The 15126-nt window shown below is 46.6% G+C and overlaps 1 protein-coding gene across 1 annotated transcript in view; it reads left to right on the plus strand.

The window, feature by feature from the left end:
* Positions 1–15126, plus strand: part of LOC140384909 (alpha-1,6-mannosyl-glycoprotein 4-beta-N-acetylglucosaminyltransferase-like) — an 82792-nt gene that overhangs the window by 34903 nt on the left and 32763 nt on the right. Inside the window, exon 2 of the mRNA XM_072466823.1 lies at positions 1657–1791. Within this exon, the coding sequence (XP_072322924.1) occupies positions 1672–1791 (120 nt within the window). The 5' untranslated portion in view covers positions 1657–1671. The remainder of the gene's footprint in view (positions 1–1656; positions 1792–15126) is intronic.

Below are 15126 nucleotides of genomic sequence, written 5' to 3' on the forward strand. Positions count from 1 at the left end.
GAAAGTTCCTGTGTTTATTGTGGCTATAATTTCAGTGACTTGAGTCAGGCACTGCTGGCTCTGGATACCAGTTTCAACGACTATAGAAACTCGAGTTTACTGTTACAGGTTAACTGCAAACTTGACCAGATGTTTGTAAGAGACAAAGACTTGGGGAGGGATTCCAGGACTTCAGGCATGGGCCAACAGTGGCGAAGCAAATGAAGTGTGCTGCCCTAGGAGAGGCCAGAATTGGAGGAAAGCAAAGATCTCAAAGAGTTGGAAGGATGGAAGAGGTTGCATAGGGCTACATGGTTACTAGCGATGGGGAGGGGCGAGGTCATGCAGAGATTTGAACAAGAGGCTGAGAATTTTAAATTTAAGGTGTTGCCAGGTCAGGAGCTAACATAGACCAGTAACGTGAGATTGATGGGTGAATGAACTCTCTTCGAATTGGGATCTGGGCAGTAGGGTTTTGGTTCAGCGAATGCTTATGGAGGATGGAAGGCCGATGTTGACAGCATTGGAACAGTTGAGCCCACAACATTAGCAGCGGCTTCACAGAGGTGCCTCATCAAACTTTATCCCTCAACGAACATCACTAAAACACATTGGGCATGATTCTCCGGAACAAATTTCTATGGCAAGTTCCCCAACACTATCTAATGACACATTGTCACTTTTGTGGACCCTGGGGAGTTTCTCTCCGGTTTAGCCCAGACCATTTTGAAAGGGTGCCATGATCTCTAAGTGAGCTTGTGGGTCCCCACACACCCCACCCATGGGAAATGTCACACTCCACACACATGGGCTCTACCCACACCCCATCTTTCCTCTTCAGGAAAGGACACCCCACTATGGGGTCCCTGAAGGCCCCCATCTTTAGGCCCCCCCCCCAAGTCCCCTTGCAGCACCACCCCTTCCAGCATCCCAACCCATCAACCCCCATTCTTCCGGAGGCCCTGCAAACACCCTCTCCACCCTCCTTTCATGGGCATGGCCTCCCTCGGGCCTAGACTCTTGGCAGTGCCACCCTGGTACCTGGGCACCCATGCACTGCTACCCTGGCATCTGGGCGGTGCTCCTGCCAGCTTGGTGGTGCCAAGGTGCCCACGTTCCAGGGGGAGAACCGGGTGCCGCCCTGCACTAAGTCTGACCACCCAGCGGTCTCCGATTGCCCGGGAGACCCTCGGGTGCTGCCCCGCCTGGTCCATGTTCTTGTGGACCAGCATTGATCGGCACCCGACTGCAGCCTCCCCGGGAAGGCCGGTGAATCGAGGGAGGCCGGTAGATCCTGGGTAAGTAGGCCTCAAGTAGGTTTAAGCGTGCGTCGTTTGATCCCGCCCTTTTTGGGGGGAGTTCCGATTCCGACGCCTCGCGGAATTTGGGTGAATCCCGTGAGGCGCGGAGGCTGTCGGGAAGCCCACGGGAGGGCTCTCCCAGGATTCACCGGTCAAGTGTGCTGTTGCGCGAGCGCAACGCAGCCAGAGAATCGCGGTCATTGTCTGCTGATTATCACATTGCTGCCTGTGACTACATTGGGATGGCCTGAGGACTAGAAAAGCGCAATAGAAAAGTGTGTTCTTTTTTGTTTTATAAATTGCTCCTTTCTGGCACTAGGAGGCAGCAGACCCAACGGAAGGTTGTAAATATCTCTGATTGTGTGTTCCTTTTTAGGAGTCTAAAGGTGTGATGAAATGGAGACTATTTTCCCAGTGCTTTCGATGCAGGAATCTGTGTTGCTTTATCCTGTTCCTGGCAGCTGTTTTTATCCTCCATGACAAAATGGGAATTGGCAAAGTCAAGAGCACGGTAAGCGGACATCAAAATAACACAACAGTGATCTTCCCGGTGTACCCGCAAGGAGGAGGGGCAGAGCTGGGGGGAATGCCATTTAAACAGGGACAACACAAATTCTGCTACATGGGGATCCAAATCGCTCATGACTGGACAGGGATCCACAGATGGAACCTGACGAGCCTGATGGAGGAAGCTTAAAAAGAACCTGCAGAGATGGGACAGACTCCCATGCTCTCTGGCAGGGAGAGTGCAGATGATCAAGATGAACATACTGCCCAGGTTCCTCTTCCTGTTCAAATCCATTCCAATCTACATTCCCCAAGGTCGTCTTCAACTCATTAGAAAAAAACGATCATTGTGTTTGTGTGTTGAGGTGGGGGGGGAGAGATCGCAAGGATCCCAAAAAGGGTACTGCAGAGATAAGAACCATGGGGGGGGGCCTAGACCTCCCAAACCTGCAACAAAACCACTGGGCGGCAACCGCAGAGAGGGTAAAGTGGTGGATAAAAGAGCCAGAAGCCGAGTGGGTGCTTATGGAGGAGGGCTTCTGCAGGGGGACCTCCCTCCAGACCCTGGCCACTGTGGCATTCCCATCCCCACTGAACAAATACTCAACAAGCCCAGTGGTGAGAGCAACACTCCGGTTGTGGAACCAACTGCGACAGCACTTCGGGCTAACAAAATGTCCATTAAGGCCCCCATCTGCAATAACCACAGGATCACCCCCGCAACAATGGATGCCACCTTCAAAAGGTGGAGACAGGATGGAGGAACGTTGACAGTTAGGGACTTCTACACAGACAACAAACTGAGAATACTCAAGGAACTAACAGAGCAGTTCAAGCTGACAGGCGGGAATGAACTAAGACACATGCAGGTCAAAAACCTCTTACGTAGAGCAACGAGGACATACCCATGACCACCGCAACAGCTGGAGAATCCTGCTCGACTGGCAATCGGCAGCACCACCCAAACCTGCAGACTGGTTGTCCGACCTAACGGAATTTCTCCAGATGGAGAAAATCAAATTTGCCATACAGGGGTCGGAAGGAGGTTTCCACAAAACGCGGGGGCCATTCACTCAGTTGTTCCAAAACCTGTTTGCAGCCAACAGCCAGTAAACCAGAGGGAGCTGAAAGCCACAACACAATAACGTATGCCAATGAAAGGGGTAGGGGGAGGGTGGGGAGGGAACAATGAAACATAGAATCCAACTTAGATCAGCAAGCAAACAGCAAAATACATGGCGTCAGCAATCACACAAGAACAGAAAACAGGAGGTGAAGAGGAAAGATGACCAGAAGGGGAAGGGGGGTCGAGAAGAAAGTGGGGGGGCGGCGAAGAAGAGTGGAGGACTCAGCCGGGCATAAACACCCCCTGGAGAGCTCAAAACGAGAAGCTGCAGCCAATGTAAATAGCCAAACACAACCGATGTACATGCAATTCTTCCTTTTTTTTTTGTTCTTTACTGTTTTATTGTTTTATTTTGCAGTATTATTACTGTATTATTTCACTCCAGATATCTTTCAATGTACGCCCACAATTGCCTTTGCCTTGTACAGCTTAAAAATACTCAATGAAAAAAACTAACACAACAAAAGAGGCAGCGCAGCTCACCTCCAAAATAATTAAATAATTAAAGGTAGGAAAGCAAAATCTGAAATTAAAATTAAAAAATGAAGAGTTTTACCAGCAATTTCTGTTTTCAGATCTGAAATCAAAGCAGTGATAATTGAAAATGCACAACAGGTCAGTCAGCACGTGGAAAGAGAAAAGCGAGTCAGCGCATCGTGCGTAGTTGTAATTAAGGGTGGAGAGAAAATTAACTTGCATTGATCAGTCATGGCTGAGTGGGCAGCACTCTCGCTGCTGAATCAGAAGGTTGTGGGTTTCAAATCCCAGAAACTGAATACAAAAGCAAGGCTGAAAATACCGCTGCTGTCTTTTGTATGCGACATCAAACCAAGTCCTTGCCCGACCTCTCAGAAGAATGCGAAAGATTCTATGACACTATTTCAAAGAACAGGGAATTTATCCTCGATGCCCCTGCCAATATTCGTCCCTCAACCAACCTCGAAAATACGAATTATCTGCTCATTATCGCGATGTTGTTTGTGGGAGCTTGCTGTGCACAAATTGAGAAACCACTAGAAATGCTCAGCATCTGTGGGGAGAGAAGCAGAGTTAACATTATAGGTCGATGATATTTCATCAGAACTGGGAAATTTAGATTTGTAACAGGTTATTAGCAAGTACAGGCTCATGGAAAGGATGGTGAGAAGTGAGAACAAAAAGGAAGATCTGTGATAGGGTGGAAGGCAGGAGGAATTAAATGAGGAAAAAAAAGAAAAGCTTGCTTTTATGTAGTACCTTTCATGACCTCCAAACGTCCAAAGCATTTACAATCAATGACATACTGTTGTGGAAGTCTAGTGGCACAGTGGTAGTGCCCCTGTCTCTGGACCAGAAGCTCCAGGGTTCAAGTTCAACACCAGGAACTGTTGGCCATGGCAGGAGAGTTCATAATGTGGCTCAAAGGGCTTATAGTCAGCTCGGGAAATCTTCCCCCATTATTCCCCAAAGAGAAAAGAGTGTGTGTGAAGATATGCTTAAACAAAATACTGTTGTCATGTGAGAAATATGGCAGTTAATTTGCACACAGCCAGCTCCCACAAACAGTAATGTGATAATGACCAGATAATCTCTTTAGTGATGGAGATTGAATGATTAAATGTTGACCAGGACACTGGGGAAAAATTCTCCCACTCCTCTTCAAAATATTGCACTGGGATTTTCTTTTACATTCACCTGAGTGGGCATCAGTTTAACATTTGATCCAAAAGATGGCACCTCCAACAGTGCAGCACTCCCTCAGCAGAATGTCTGCCTGGAATTTTGTGCTCCAGTTCTGGAGTGGGACTTGAACTCACAACGGAGACGAGAGTGCTACCTACAGAGTCACAACTGATGAGCAAAATTATGGCATGATTATGCAAGGCAAAAGCAGATGTTAATGGGAGAGTAAAGAAACAAAATGTGTGCCTAGAGGAGGTGAAAGTAACAGCAAATATTAACAGCTGCTGTCTGACAAGTTGGGAGCAGCAGTTATAATCTTAAAATTTTGAACTCAACGTTGACAGAAAGCTGTAACGTGCCTAATGAAAACATGGATTATTTTTCCCCGAGCTTCGGTTGAGTTACATTGGAACAGTATAAGAGGCCGAAGTCAGAGTGGGAGCAGGATGGAGATCTAAAGAATGTTCAGTTTGACCAGTGTAAACTCATTAATGGGCTGTGCTTCTGGAATTTTACAATGAAAGTTATTGAGAGACTAGTGAAAAGCGTCCAGTTCTTGGACTTTGTTCCTTTGTACAAGATTATTTTGTTTTTCATTTTATATTAACAGAAGACCTAATGCTTCACTTAGAGCCTGGATGTTAAATTCCTATGGGAAAAGTGAGACCTTGAAGTAGTTTTTTTGTTTGATTAGCTAGAATCCAAATCCACTCCAACACCCAGAGGAATGAGAACATCAGATGCAAGATGCAAGGGAATGCCATCACCTCCAAGTTCCTCGACAAGTTACTCATTATCCTGACTGGATAGCCATTCCTTCACTGCCCCCGAGTCAAAATTCTGATACTTTCCTCCCTAACAGCAGTGTGGGTGTATGTACATTACAGGGACTGCATTGGTTCAAGATGGCGACTCACTCACACATTTTCAGGGACAATTGGGGATGGCAGTAAATGTTGGCCCTGCCAGCAATGCTCACATGCCAAGAATGATTAAAAGAACTCACCCTGCCCACCCCCCCCGGGGCTTCAAGCTTACCTTCCAAGACTGCCCATAACTCATAACAACATAAGAAATAGGAGCTGGAAGAGGTCATTTGGCCCCTCAAGTGTTCAATAACATTGTGGCTGATCTCTATTTTGACAATGCCTTCCTCATTATCCCCATTTCCCCCATTCCCTTAGTAGCCAAAAATCTAATCCACCTCAGCTTCAAAAATGCTCAAAAACTGGGCATCCAAGGCTCTTTGGTAGAAAATTCCTAAGATTCACAACCATCTGAGTGAAGAAATTTCTCCTCATTTACCATCTAAATGGCCGACATCCTGAGACCAGGAGACTAAATTCCCAACCAGGGGAAGCATCTTATCAACAACAAGGCCGTTGAGAAATCACCCAGATAATGAATGACTCCGAGGTAATCATCATGAAGAGCTTTGTGTGTCCCTGTCCCGTGATTTAACCCTTTAATCCCTCAAAAGGAAGATCTTTGCAACCTTCCTATTTCTGTATTTTAGCTCTTCAGACGTTGGGATTTTGGTAATGTGTGTGCAAACGACATTATCAGTAATTGCTGAAATCTGACTCGGCCAAATGGTCACAGTGACATATGATGGCTTGTCGGATATCCAATCTTCAATTCTCCCGACAACAGCTGGAGGCTGTTATGTGACCGATCAACATGTGGGGGATTATTCAGGGGCAAGGTGCAATTGCACAATGTAACAGCCCATTATGTAGAGGGATTATCTCTCCTTTGGTCGTCCCAACCACGCGCTGATCACCAGAGGCTGTTTGAACTCCAGTGTCAGAATAGACATCCAAAACATTGTTTGTGGCTTGCACCTTTATAAGCACTAACACCAAGAAGACACATTTAAGTGGAATGCAAAAGCAAAAGACCGCAGGAGCTGGAAATCTGACGTAATATCAGAAATGAAAACTCTGTTCACGCTAAACAAAACAATTAAAATTATCATCAGAGAGAATAGTGATTTTAAAAACCTCTACAACATGCATAATCTCAATTTTAAAACTATGCAAGAAACAATTTAAAGCTTTGCACAACTGCTTGAATTTCATCAGTTCAGTCCAATTTCTAATCCATAGCCTGTTCACAGGGCAAGTAACAGATGAAACCTTGAAACAATGTCCTTCCTCATAGTAAATTCTAGTGAAATCCAAGGAGGCAGGTGATGGGGATGCTGTGAGCTCATTTGCATGTCTGGACATGATACAGCACCAGAATACCCTAATGGCAGAAGCGCAGTGACATTTCAGAATGAGTTATTTCAGCACTGCCCTGTTACTGCCACTTGGGTTAACAGCCTTCAGGCCACAAGCCTGGTAATTATCCAGAGCAAGTCGGAGCTTGACATGTAGCCCCAGGATGCAGTCATTTAAAGAAAATATCCAATCCAATTCTCTTCTTGCACCTAGTGATGCGCTAGCTAGTTATTTCCATGGCTAGTTATTTATGGAACAGGTCTGTCACCAGAGGTTGGGGGGAGCCACTCCACATCGAGCTTGGCTGACCAGGTGTCTCATCCTCTTATTGCCAGCCATTGGCACGTTGGGAGGATTTACAGGTTGACACTCACCTTGTTTGGCCATGTTTTGAGTGCACCTTCTTTGGCCATTAACTCAGAGGCTCAGGAGGTCGGGTCGCCACAAGACCTCCTTAAAGAAAAAATAATTAAAATACTTTAAGTCTAAAAGGATGTATTTAAAACACATGGGTGCAAGCATATGGGTACACCGCTTACAATTTCACCTCGCAGTCTCACACACAATCCTGACTTTGGAAATACATCCCATTTCTTCATCATCTGGGTTCAAATTCCTGGAGCTCCCTTCCCAGCTGCACTATTGGTGAATCCGCACCAGATGAACAGAAGTGGTTTAAGGAGACGACTCACAATTACCTTCTCAAAGACTATTAGGAATGCGCAACAAATGCTGGCCTAGCCTTCAATGCCCACACCCCATGAACAAATGTTAAAATCTACACAATTCACTATGTTCAGGAAAGTGAACATATCTTGCTACATGAAGTCACATAAAAACATGGGGGGGTGGGGGGCTGTTCTTCCCACAAATGTCTGTCTTTTTAGAAAACTTGCAATCCAATGATGTCTTCTCCGCTCCTGATCCACCACCACCAAAGGCAGCCACACCTTTGGTAACAATATAATTAATGTCTGACTCAATCTGAACAACATCACAGGAGATGCAGTAGCGAAGATATAAATGCTTTGCAATTGCTAATATCAGCTCAAGTTGGTCTAAAGATTGGGGGAATTTTAAGTGCCAGCGATTTACACCCAAAGATCACTTCCGCTCAGTCAAGGTTCAGTTCACACGGATTGGGTCCTGCCTGTAACAATATATATATATAGTAAGGAATACAAAGGGTTAACAATGTATTACCACCAGATAGAGATAAAGAGCAGTCATATAAATATCATTTGACTCCTGGGATTCTGGAAGGAAGTGCTTAGGCATGAGATAGATTAGTAGCATAGTGTAGAGTTCTGTAGTTAGAGATATCGTAGAGATTAATTTAATAACATACCTTGTGACTTGTTAAAATCTTATTTAAGTAGTGTAAATAAATCAGATTTGTTCATTTACTTAGCTTGATGGTCTTTGTTCAACACTACATTCTCAAGACATCCTAATAGACAAAACAGAGAACATCACACTGCCCTCAAAAGTGGTCATGCCCCCAGGCCCACATTGCGAGATTTTGCTGATTCCACTGATTAGCAAAGGATCTTGAAATTACGCTCATTTTTGTCCAGGTACTAGTGGGAACATATTAACAGTTGAAGTAAAGGCAGAAAATGCTGGAAATACATCGGTGGTCTGGCAACACCTGTGGAGAGAGTAGCAGAATTAACATTTCAGGCCTGGTTCTAATGATCACAGATCTGAAACATGCTTGTCCCTCCACACAAGCTGCCTGACCTGCTGAGTATTTCCATCATTCTCTTGTTTTTATTTCAGGTTTCTAGTGTCTGCACCTTTTCACTTTTGTATAATTTTAAAAGCTTTTCATGTCAAAATTTTGGGCTTCATAAGTAGAGGTATTGAGTACAAAAGTAGGGATGTTACCTTCTTGGAGAGGGTGTAGAGGACATTTACCAGGATGGTTCCTGGAATGAGGAATTTGAGCCACCAGGTCGGTTTGGAGAAGCTGGAGTTGTTCCCCTTGGGGCAAAGGAGATTGAGGAGAGATTTGTTCGAGGAGTGCAAGATTATGGCAGATTTAGAAAAAGAAGGCAATGGAAAGTAGTTTTCATTCGTTGATGGTACAAAGGGATTTACTAGGAGGTATATATTTAACGCTTTGAGCAGGAGTTCCAGGTTGATGCAAGGAAGAAACTTCCCCTGCGGCAGAGTGGTAATGACCTCAAATTCATTGCTAATGAGGGCGACGGAAACGGAGAAGAAAAATGATTTCAAAAGGAAATTGTTCAGGCACTTGAGTGAAATAAACTTGCAGGTTCACGGGGATAGAGCAGGGGAATGGGACGAACAGGATTGCTCTACGGAGAGCTGGACAGGACTTGATGGGCTGACTGGGTTCCTTCTGCGATGAAATGCCTCTAAATATGCCCCAAACCTCTAATCTGGGTGGGAATCTCTATTTCCAACACAGATCAGACAATGGGTTTTACCTACTTTACTCCCTCCGATTTTCAGGCCTGTCTTCAATGGAGGATGGTTCCAAACTCAGGTAGTGCAGCAATCCTAGCCGGGAGCCTCAGAGAGATACAGCATGGTAGCACAGTGGTTAGTATGTTATTCTCTAAGTCTGAATAAAGATTGTAGACTTCCAGTTAACACAAATACTTTATTCAGAGGGTTTGTTCTGTTTCCAGAGCTCCACTAGATGTAATACAGTCAAGAGGTATGACCAGTGAATCTAAGGTAAACTGCCTATGCTGAGCTGTCTCTGTGTGATTCTGCTCACTAGCCCTGTGCTTCTAAAAGAGGCGGATCCTCCCTTGGGTTGGACCCTTTATACCTATCTCTGATGCTGCCCTCTAGTGATGCTGCGGCTGTTACATCTGTGCTGTAGTCCCTGGTGTATGTGCAGATGTACAAATCACTACAGTTAGCACTGTATGCTATATGCTTCACAGCGCCAGGGTCCCAGGTTCGATTCCCGGCTTGGGTCACTGTCTGCAGACTCTGCATGCTCTCCCTGTGTCTGCGTGGGTTTCCTCCGGGCATTCCGGTTTCCTCCCACAAGTCCCGAAAGAAGTGCTTGTTAGGTGAATTGGACATTCTGAATTCTCCCTGTGTACCCGAACAGGCGCTGGCATAAGGCGACTAGGGGCTTTCCACAGTAACTTCATTGCAGTGTTAATGTAAGACGACTTGTGACAATAATATAGATTATTATATGGCACTATCCGCCGTATTCTGGTACATTTGAAGGTCCCAAAGCTATTTTGAGAAGCTGTGAGAGAAGGGAAGTGGGTGAGGGGATAGGAGGTAAAGTGGCAGCTGGGTGAGGGAGTAAGCTGTCCGAGGGGTAGCCTACTTGTGTGGTGGTTTGGGGGGGGGGGGGGGGGGGGGGGCGCTGCTGGTCAGGATGGTAGTCAGCCTGTTGACGGTTAGTTACGGTTAGTCAGGTTAGTCGGTGGAGGGGTGGGGTTAGGAGTTCCACTGGGAGTCATGGAGCTATCGGCGGTGTAGTTACCCAGCAGTTCGAGCTATTTTTATTTTTAAAAAATAAAATTTTATTCTCCTTTTTCACATTCTCTCCCAAATTTATACCCAACAATAATCAGTAACGAATGTAATGTCAATCCCCATATCAATAACAACGATCCCATCCTCCCACCAAACCCCAGATATTGGCCCGCATGTTAACATAAATAAATGACAACAAGGAATCAGGAATCACCCATAGTCACCATTAACACATACAGTCCCCCTCCCCCCAACCCTCCCAGCCCCCAACCCCCCTAATGTTCGATGTGATCCAATTCTCGAAAGTCCATAATGAATTACGTCCATGAATTGTAGAATCCCCTCAGTTCAAATTTGACCTTTTCAAGCGTTAAGAATTCCAGCAGGTCCCCCCGCCATGCCAGGGCACAGGATGGAGAGGTTGATCTCGACCCTAACAGGATGCGCCTTCGGGCGATCAACGAGGCGAAGGCTACAACATCTGCCTCCGCGCCCGTTTCCAACCCCGACTGGTCCAACACCCCGAATATGGCCTCCCGAGGTCCCGGGTCCAGTTTCACGTGCACCACTTTAGAGATTACCCTAAACACCTCCTTCCAGTAATCCTCCAGCTTTGGACAGGACCAAAACATATGAATGTGGTTTGCGGGGCCCCTGCCCGCAATGTTCACACTCATCTTCTACCCCCTCTAAGAGCCGGCTCATCCTCGCCCTTGTAAGGTGCGCTCTATTCACTACCTTCAGCTGTATCAGCCCCAACCTCACACACGTGGTGGAGGCGAGAGCTGTTTTTTTATTGTCTAACTTTTCCTGGGTAACTATATTGGTAAGTCGCAACCGTCCAAAGTCTCTAACTCAAAGTTGGGGGCATTTGTGGAGGGTACTGGATGCCCATCAGACACCCAGACCTTCGGGACTTCCACTGCAGCACACGTTGTGGGGGTGGAGGGGGTATATCTGGGGTATGATCACGTGGCGTTCTGGACCTGATGCACTAAGAAACAAACTGGTGTACACCAACAAAACTATTTGAAATTTCAGTGTAGTATTTTTGTTAAAGTCATTCCCAGTGATCTCAAGTGAAATTATTCACAAGGTGGACTGTTTACCCTAGTTGTTGATCAACCTGTTTTCAGGTTACCTTTCTTAAACATATCAAGAATTATTTTTTTTTTTAAATCGAGGAAAAAGAAAGTGGTTCCGTTTTGACACTGTCCGATGCTGCTGGTTCATGGATGATTTTAGCGATTGCATCCAAACCAGAAGCTACACAGCCTATGTGTTTGGCGTGAATCCAACTGACAGGCCAAGTTATGTGCAGCTTCAACTTCTCAACAGATCATAATAGGAAGAATGTCAAGGCCATAGAAACAGCACAGAAGAAATTTATCAAGATGATATCAAGGAGGAGAGGTTTTAGTAAGGAGGAGAATAGATTTTGTTTTTCTATAACCGAGAAGTTCAAGAAGTTAAAAGACAAAGAGCAAAGGTAGACAAATGTCATTCTTCAAAAGGAGGTTTTAACCAATGGAAGCTGCACAGAATCAATGATGGCAAAACCTCTGTGACGAAAGAAGAAACGATCCATGATTTCAGAAGCAAATTGGATTTCACTGGAGGGAAAGAAACCTGTGGGGCCACTCACAAGTGGACCCGGTGGGGGGTCGGAGAATGACGCCCCATGAAACCATCGTTGATTGTCATAAAAACCCATCTAGTTCACTTATGTCCTTTAGGGAAGGAAATCTGCAGTCCTTACCTGGTCTGGCCTACATGTGATTCCAGATCCACAGCAATGTGGCTGACTCTGAAATGGCCCAGCAAGACACTCAGTTCAAGGGCAATTAGGGATGGGGATGCCAGTATTGCCCACACCCTGTGAAAGGATAAGAAAAATTTGAAGGGTTGGATAATCACCGGTGATGGCGCCCACTGTTCTTCCTGATGTACACCTTCTGCTGGGGGGTGAGGAATGGTTCTTTGACCTTCTTGTGCATTTAAATATGTACACAGAACACTGTGACTGATATTTCCTCACCATCCAAATCCCAAAAAATCATATGACAGGCCCTTTTAAAAATAACAAAAGGACAAGTTTGCCTACTCCCAACTTCAGATTCAGGGTGGCACAATCGACATTACCCCCATGCCTGCTCTTTGAAGCAAAATTATGACAGGTTTGCATAAGGTAGACTGATGGTACAAGGACTAGGGGACACAGATTTAAGGTTTGGGGCAAGGGAGGGGGAGAGGAGTTGTGAGGGGAAGCTCTCTATGCAGCGAGTGATAATGTCCTGGCACTTGCACCCATGAGAGTGACGAAAGAAGAAACGATCCATGATTTCAGAAGCAAATTGGATTTCACTGGAGGGAAAGAAACCTGTGGGGCTACAGGGATAGAGTGTGGGGAGTGCGACTGATTGGTTTGCTCTGCAGAGAGGCATACGGCCTTTTTCCATACTGTAAATGACTCCTCATCGCAATGATTGTAATGGCAGATGCACTGCGGTGGACCAAGTAGTAAACATGGCGAGCATGTTTTCCAGCCTGTCTGTGTGTGCTAAGTGGGAGTTCCACTCCTCATGCAGAAGCTGCTTCTCACTGCTTGTGGAACGGGGGCGGGCGGGGTGTTTCACATCTCATCTAAAAGGTGGAGCCTCTGGCAGTGCAACACTCCCAACAGCACCACTGGGGTGTCAGCCTAGGGGGAGGAAGTGGCGGAGTGGTATTGCCGCTGGACTAGTCATCCAGAAACCCAGGGCAATGCGCTGGGAACCCGGCTTCGAATCCCACCAGGGTGATGAAATTTGAATTTCAAGAAAAAAAAAAGAATTTGGAAATAAAAGTCTAAGGATGAAGTCTAACCATGAAACCATTGTCATGGGCAGCACAGTGGTTAGCACTGCTGCCTCACGGCACCGAGGACCCGGGTTTGATCCCAGCCCCAGGTCACTGTCGGGGCAGCACGGTAGCACAAGTGGATAGCACTGTGGCTTCACAGTGCCAGGGTCCCAGGTTCGATTCCCCGCTGGGTCACTGTCTGTGCGGAGTCTGCACGTTCTCCCCGTGTCTGCGTGGGTTTCCTCCAGATGCTCCGGTTTCCTCCCACAGTCCAAAGACGTGCAGGTTAGGTGGATTGGCCATGCTAAATTGCCCTCAGTGACTAAAAAGGTTAGGTGGGGTTATTGGATTACGCAGGGGGGGGGGCGGTCGGTGCAGACTCGATGGGCCGAATGGCCTCCTTCTGCCCTGTACGTTCTATGTGTCTATGTATCTGTCCATGTGGGGTTTGCACACCTCCCCGTGTCTGTGTGGGTCTCATCCCCACAACCCAAAAGGATGTGCAGGGTAGGTCCATTGGCCATGCTAAATTGCCCCTAAATTGGAAAAAAATAATTGGGTACTCTAAATTTTTTTAAAAATTAAATAATTGTAGTTCGCATAAAAACCCATCTCGTTCGCGAAAGTCCTTTAGGGGAGGTAATCTGTTGTCTTTACCTGGTCAGCCCTACATGTGACTCCAGATCCATAGCAATGTGGTTGACTCTTGATTGCCCTCAGGGATGGGCAATAAATTATGGCTTGGCTAGCGACGCCCGCATCCCATGAATGAATAAAAAACATTAAATTAAAATAATTGCTCTGCTGCTGAACTGCTGTTGAAGGTCCATTTCATCGTCAAGAAAAATGCATTTTAAAAAAAAAACGCATTTTATTCAAACTTGTATCAAAGTAGGTAACAGCAAACAAACGCCCCGGGAAACATTCTTCCCAACAATCAACTATACAGTTTGTACAGATTTTTCTCCCTTTTCACCCCCCCACCCCCTGCGACGAACAGCTCCTCAAACATGGTCACAAACACCCCCCACCTTTTCTCAAACTCCACTGCTGAGCCCCATAACTCATACTTTATCTTCTCTAACCGCAGGAAGTCATACAGGTCACCCAACCATGCTGCTACCCCCGGTGGCGATGCCGATCGTCACTCCAGCAAAATTTGTCGCCGTGCAATCAGAGAGGCGAAGGCCAAGACATCGGCCTACCTCCTCTCCATGAGCTCCGGCTTCTCTGAAACCCCAGATATCGCCACCAAAGGGCCTGGGTCCATTCCCTCCTCCACTATCCTGGCTAAGACCGCGAACACTCCCGCCCAGAATCTTCCCAATTTTTCACAACCCCAAAACATGTGCGCATGATTCGCTGGCCCCCGCCCACACCTCTCACACTCATCTGCTACCCCCTGAAAGAACCCACTCATTCTCGCCTGAGTCATATGCACCCTGTGCACCCCCTTAAACTGTATCAGGCTCATCCTTGCACAAGAGGAGGTCCCGTTTACCCTTCTCAGTGCCTCACTCCATACTCCCCAATTGATCTCCATTCCCAACTCTGCTTCCCATTTCTCCTTGATCTTCACCACCCACTCGCCTCCCTGCTCCCCCAGCCACTTATTTATATCCCCAATTCTTCACTCCCCTTCCACATCTGGAAGCAGCAGTTGCTCTAGCAGGGTGTATCCCGGCAATCTAGGGAACCCCTTTCAAACCTTTTGTGCAAAGTCCCTAAGCTGCAGATACCTGAACAAACTCCCCCTCGGCAGCTCTACCCTCTCCCTTAGCTCCTCCAGACTATAGAACCATTCCTCCAAACACAAATCTCTCACCTTGACCAGCCCCACTTCCCTCCACTTATTGTATACACTATCCATCCCCCCCCCCGGCTCAAACCCATAATTCTCGCACAGCGGCGTTAGCACCGACATCCTTTCCACCCTAAAATGCCTCCTCAGCTGATTCCATATCTTCACCGTGGACTGCACCACTGGGCTCCCTGAATACCTACC

This window comes from Scyliorhinus torazame, chromosome 10 (assembly GCF_047496885.1).
Source record: "Scyliorhinus torazame isolate Kashiwa2021f chromosome 10, sScyTor2.1, whole genome shotgun sequence".
NCBI lineage: Eukaryota > Metazoa > Chordata > Chondrichthyes > Carcharhiniformes > Scyliorhinidae > Scyliorhinus > Scyliorhinus torazame.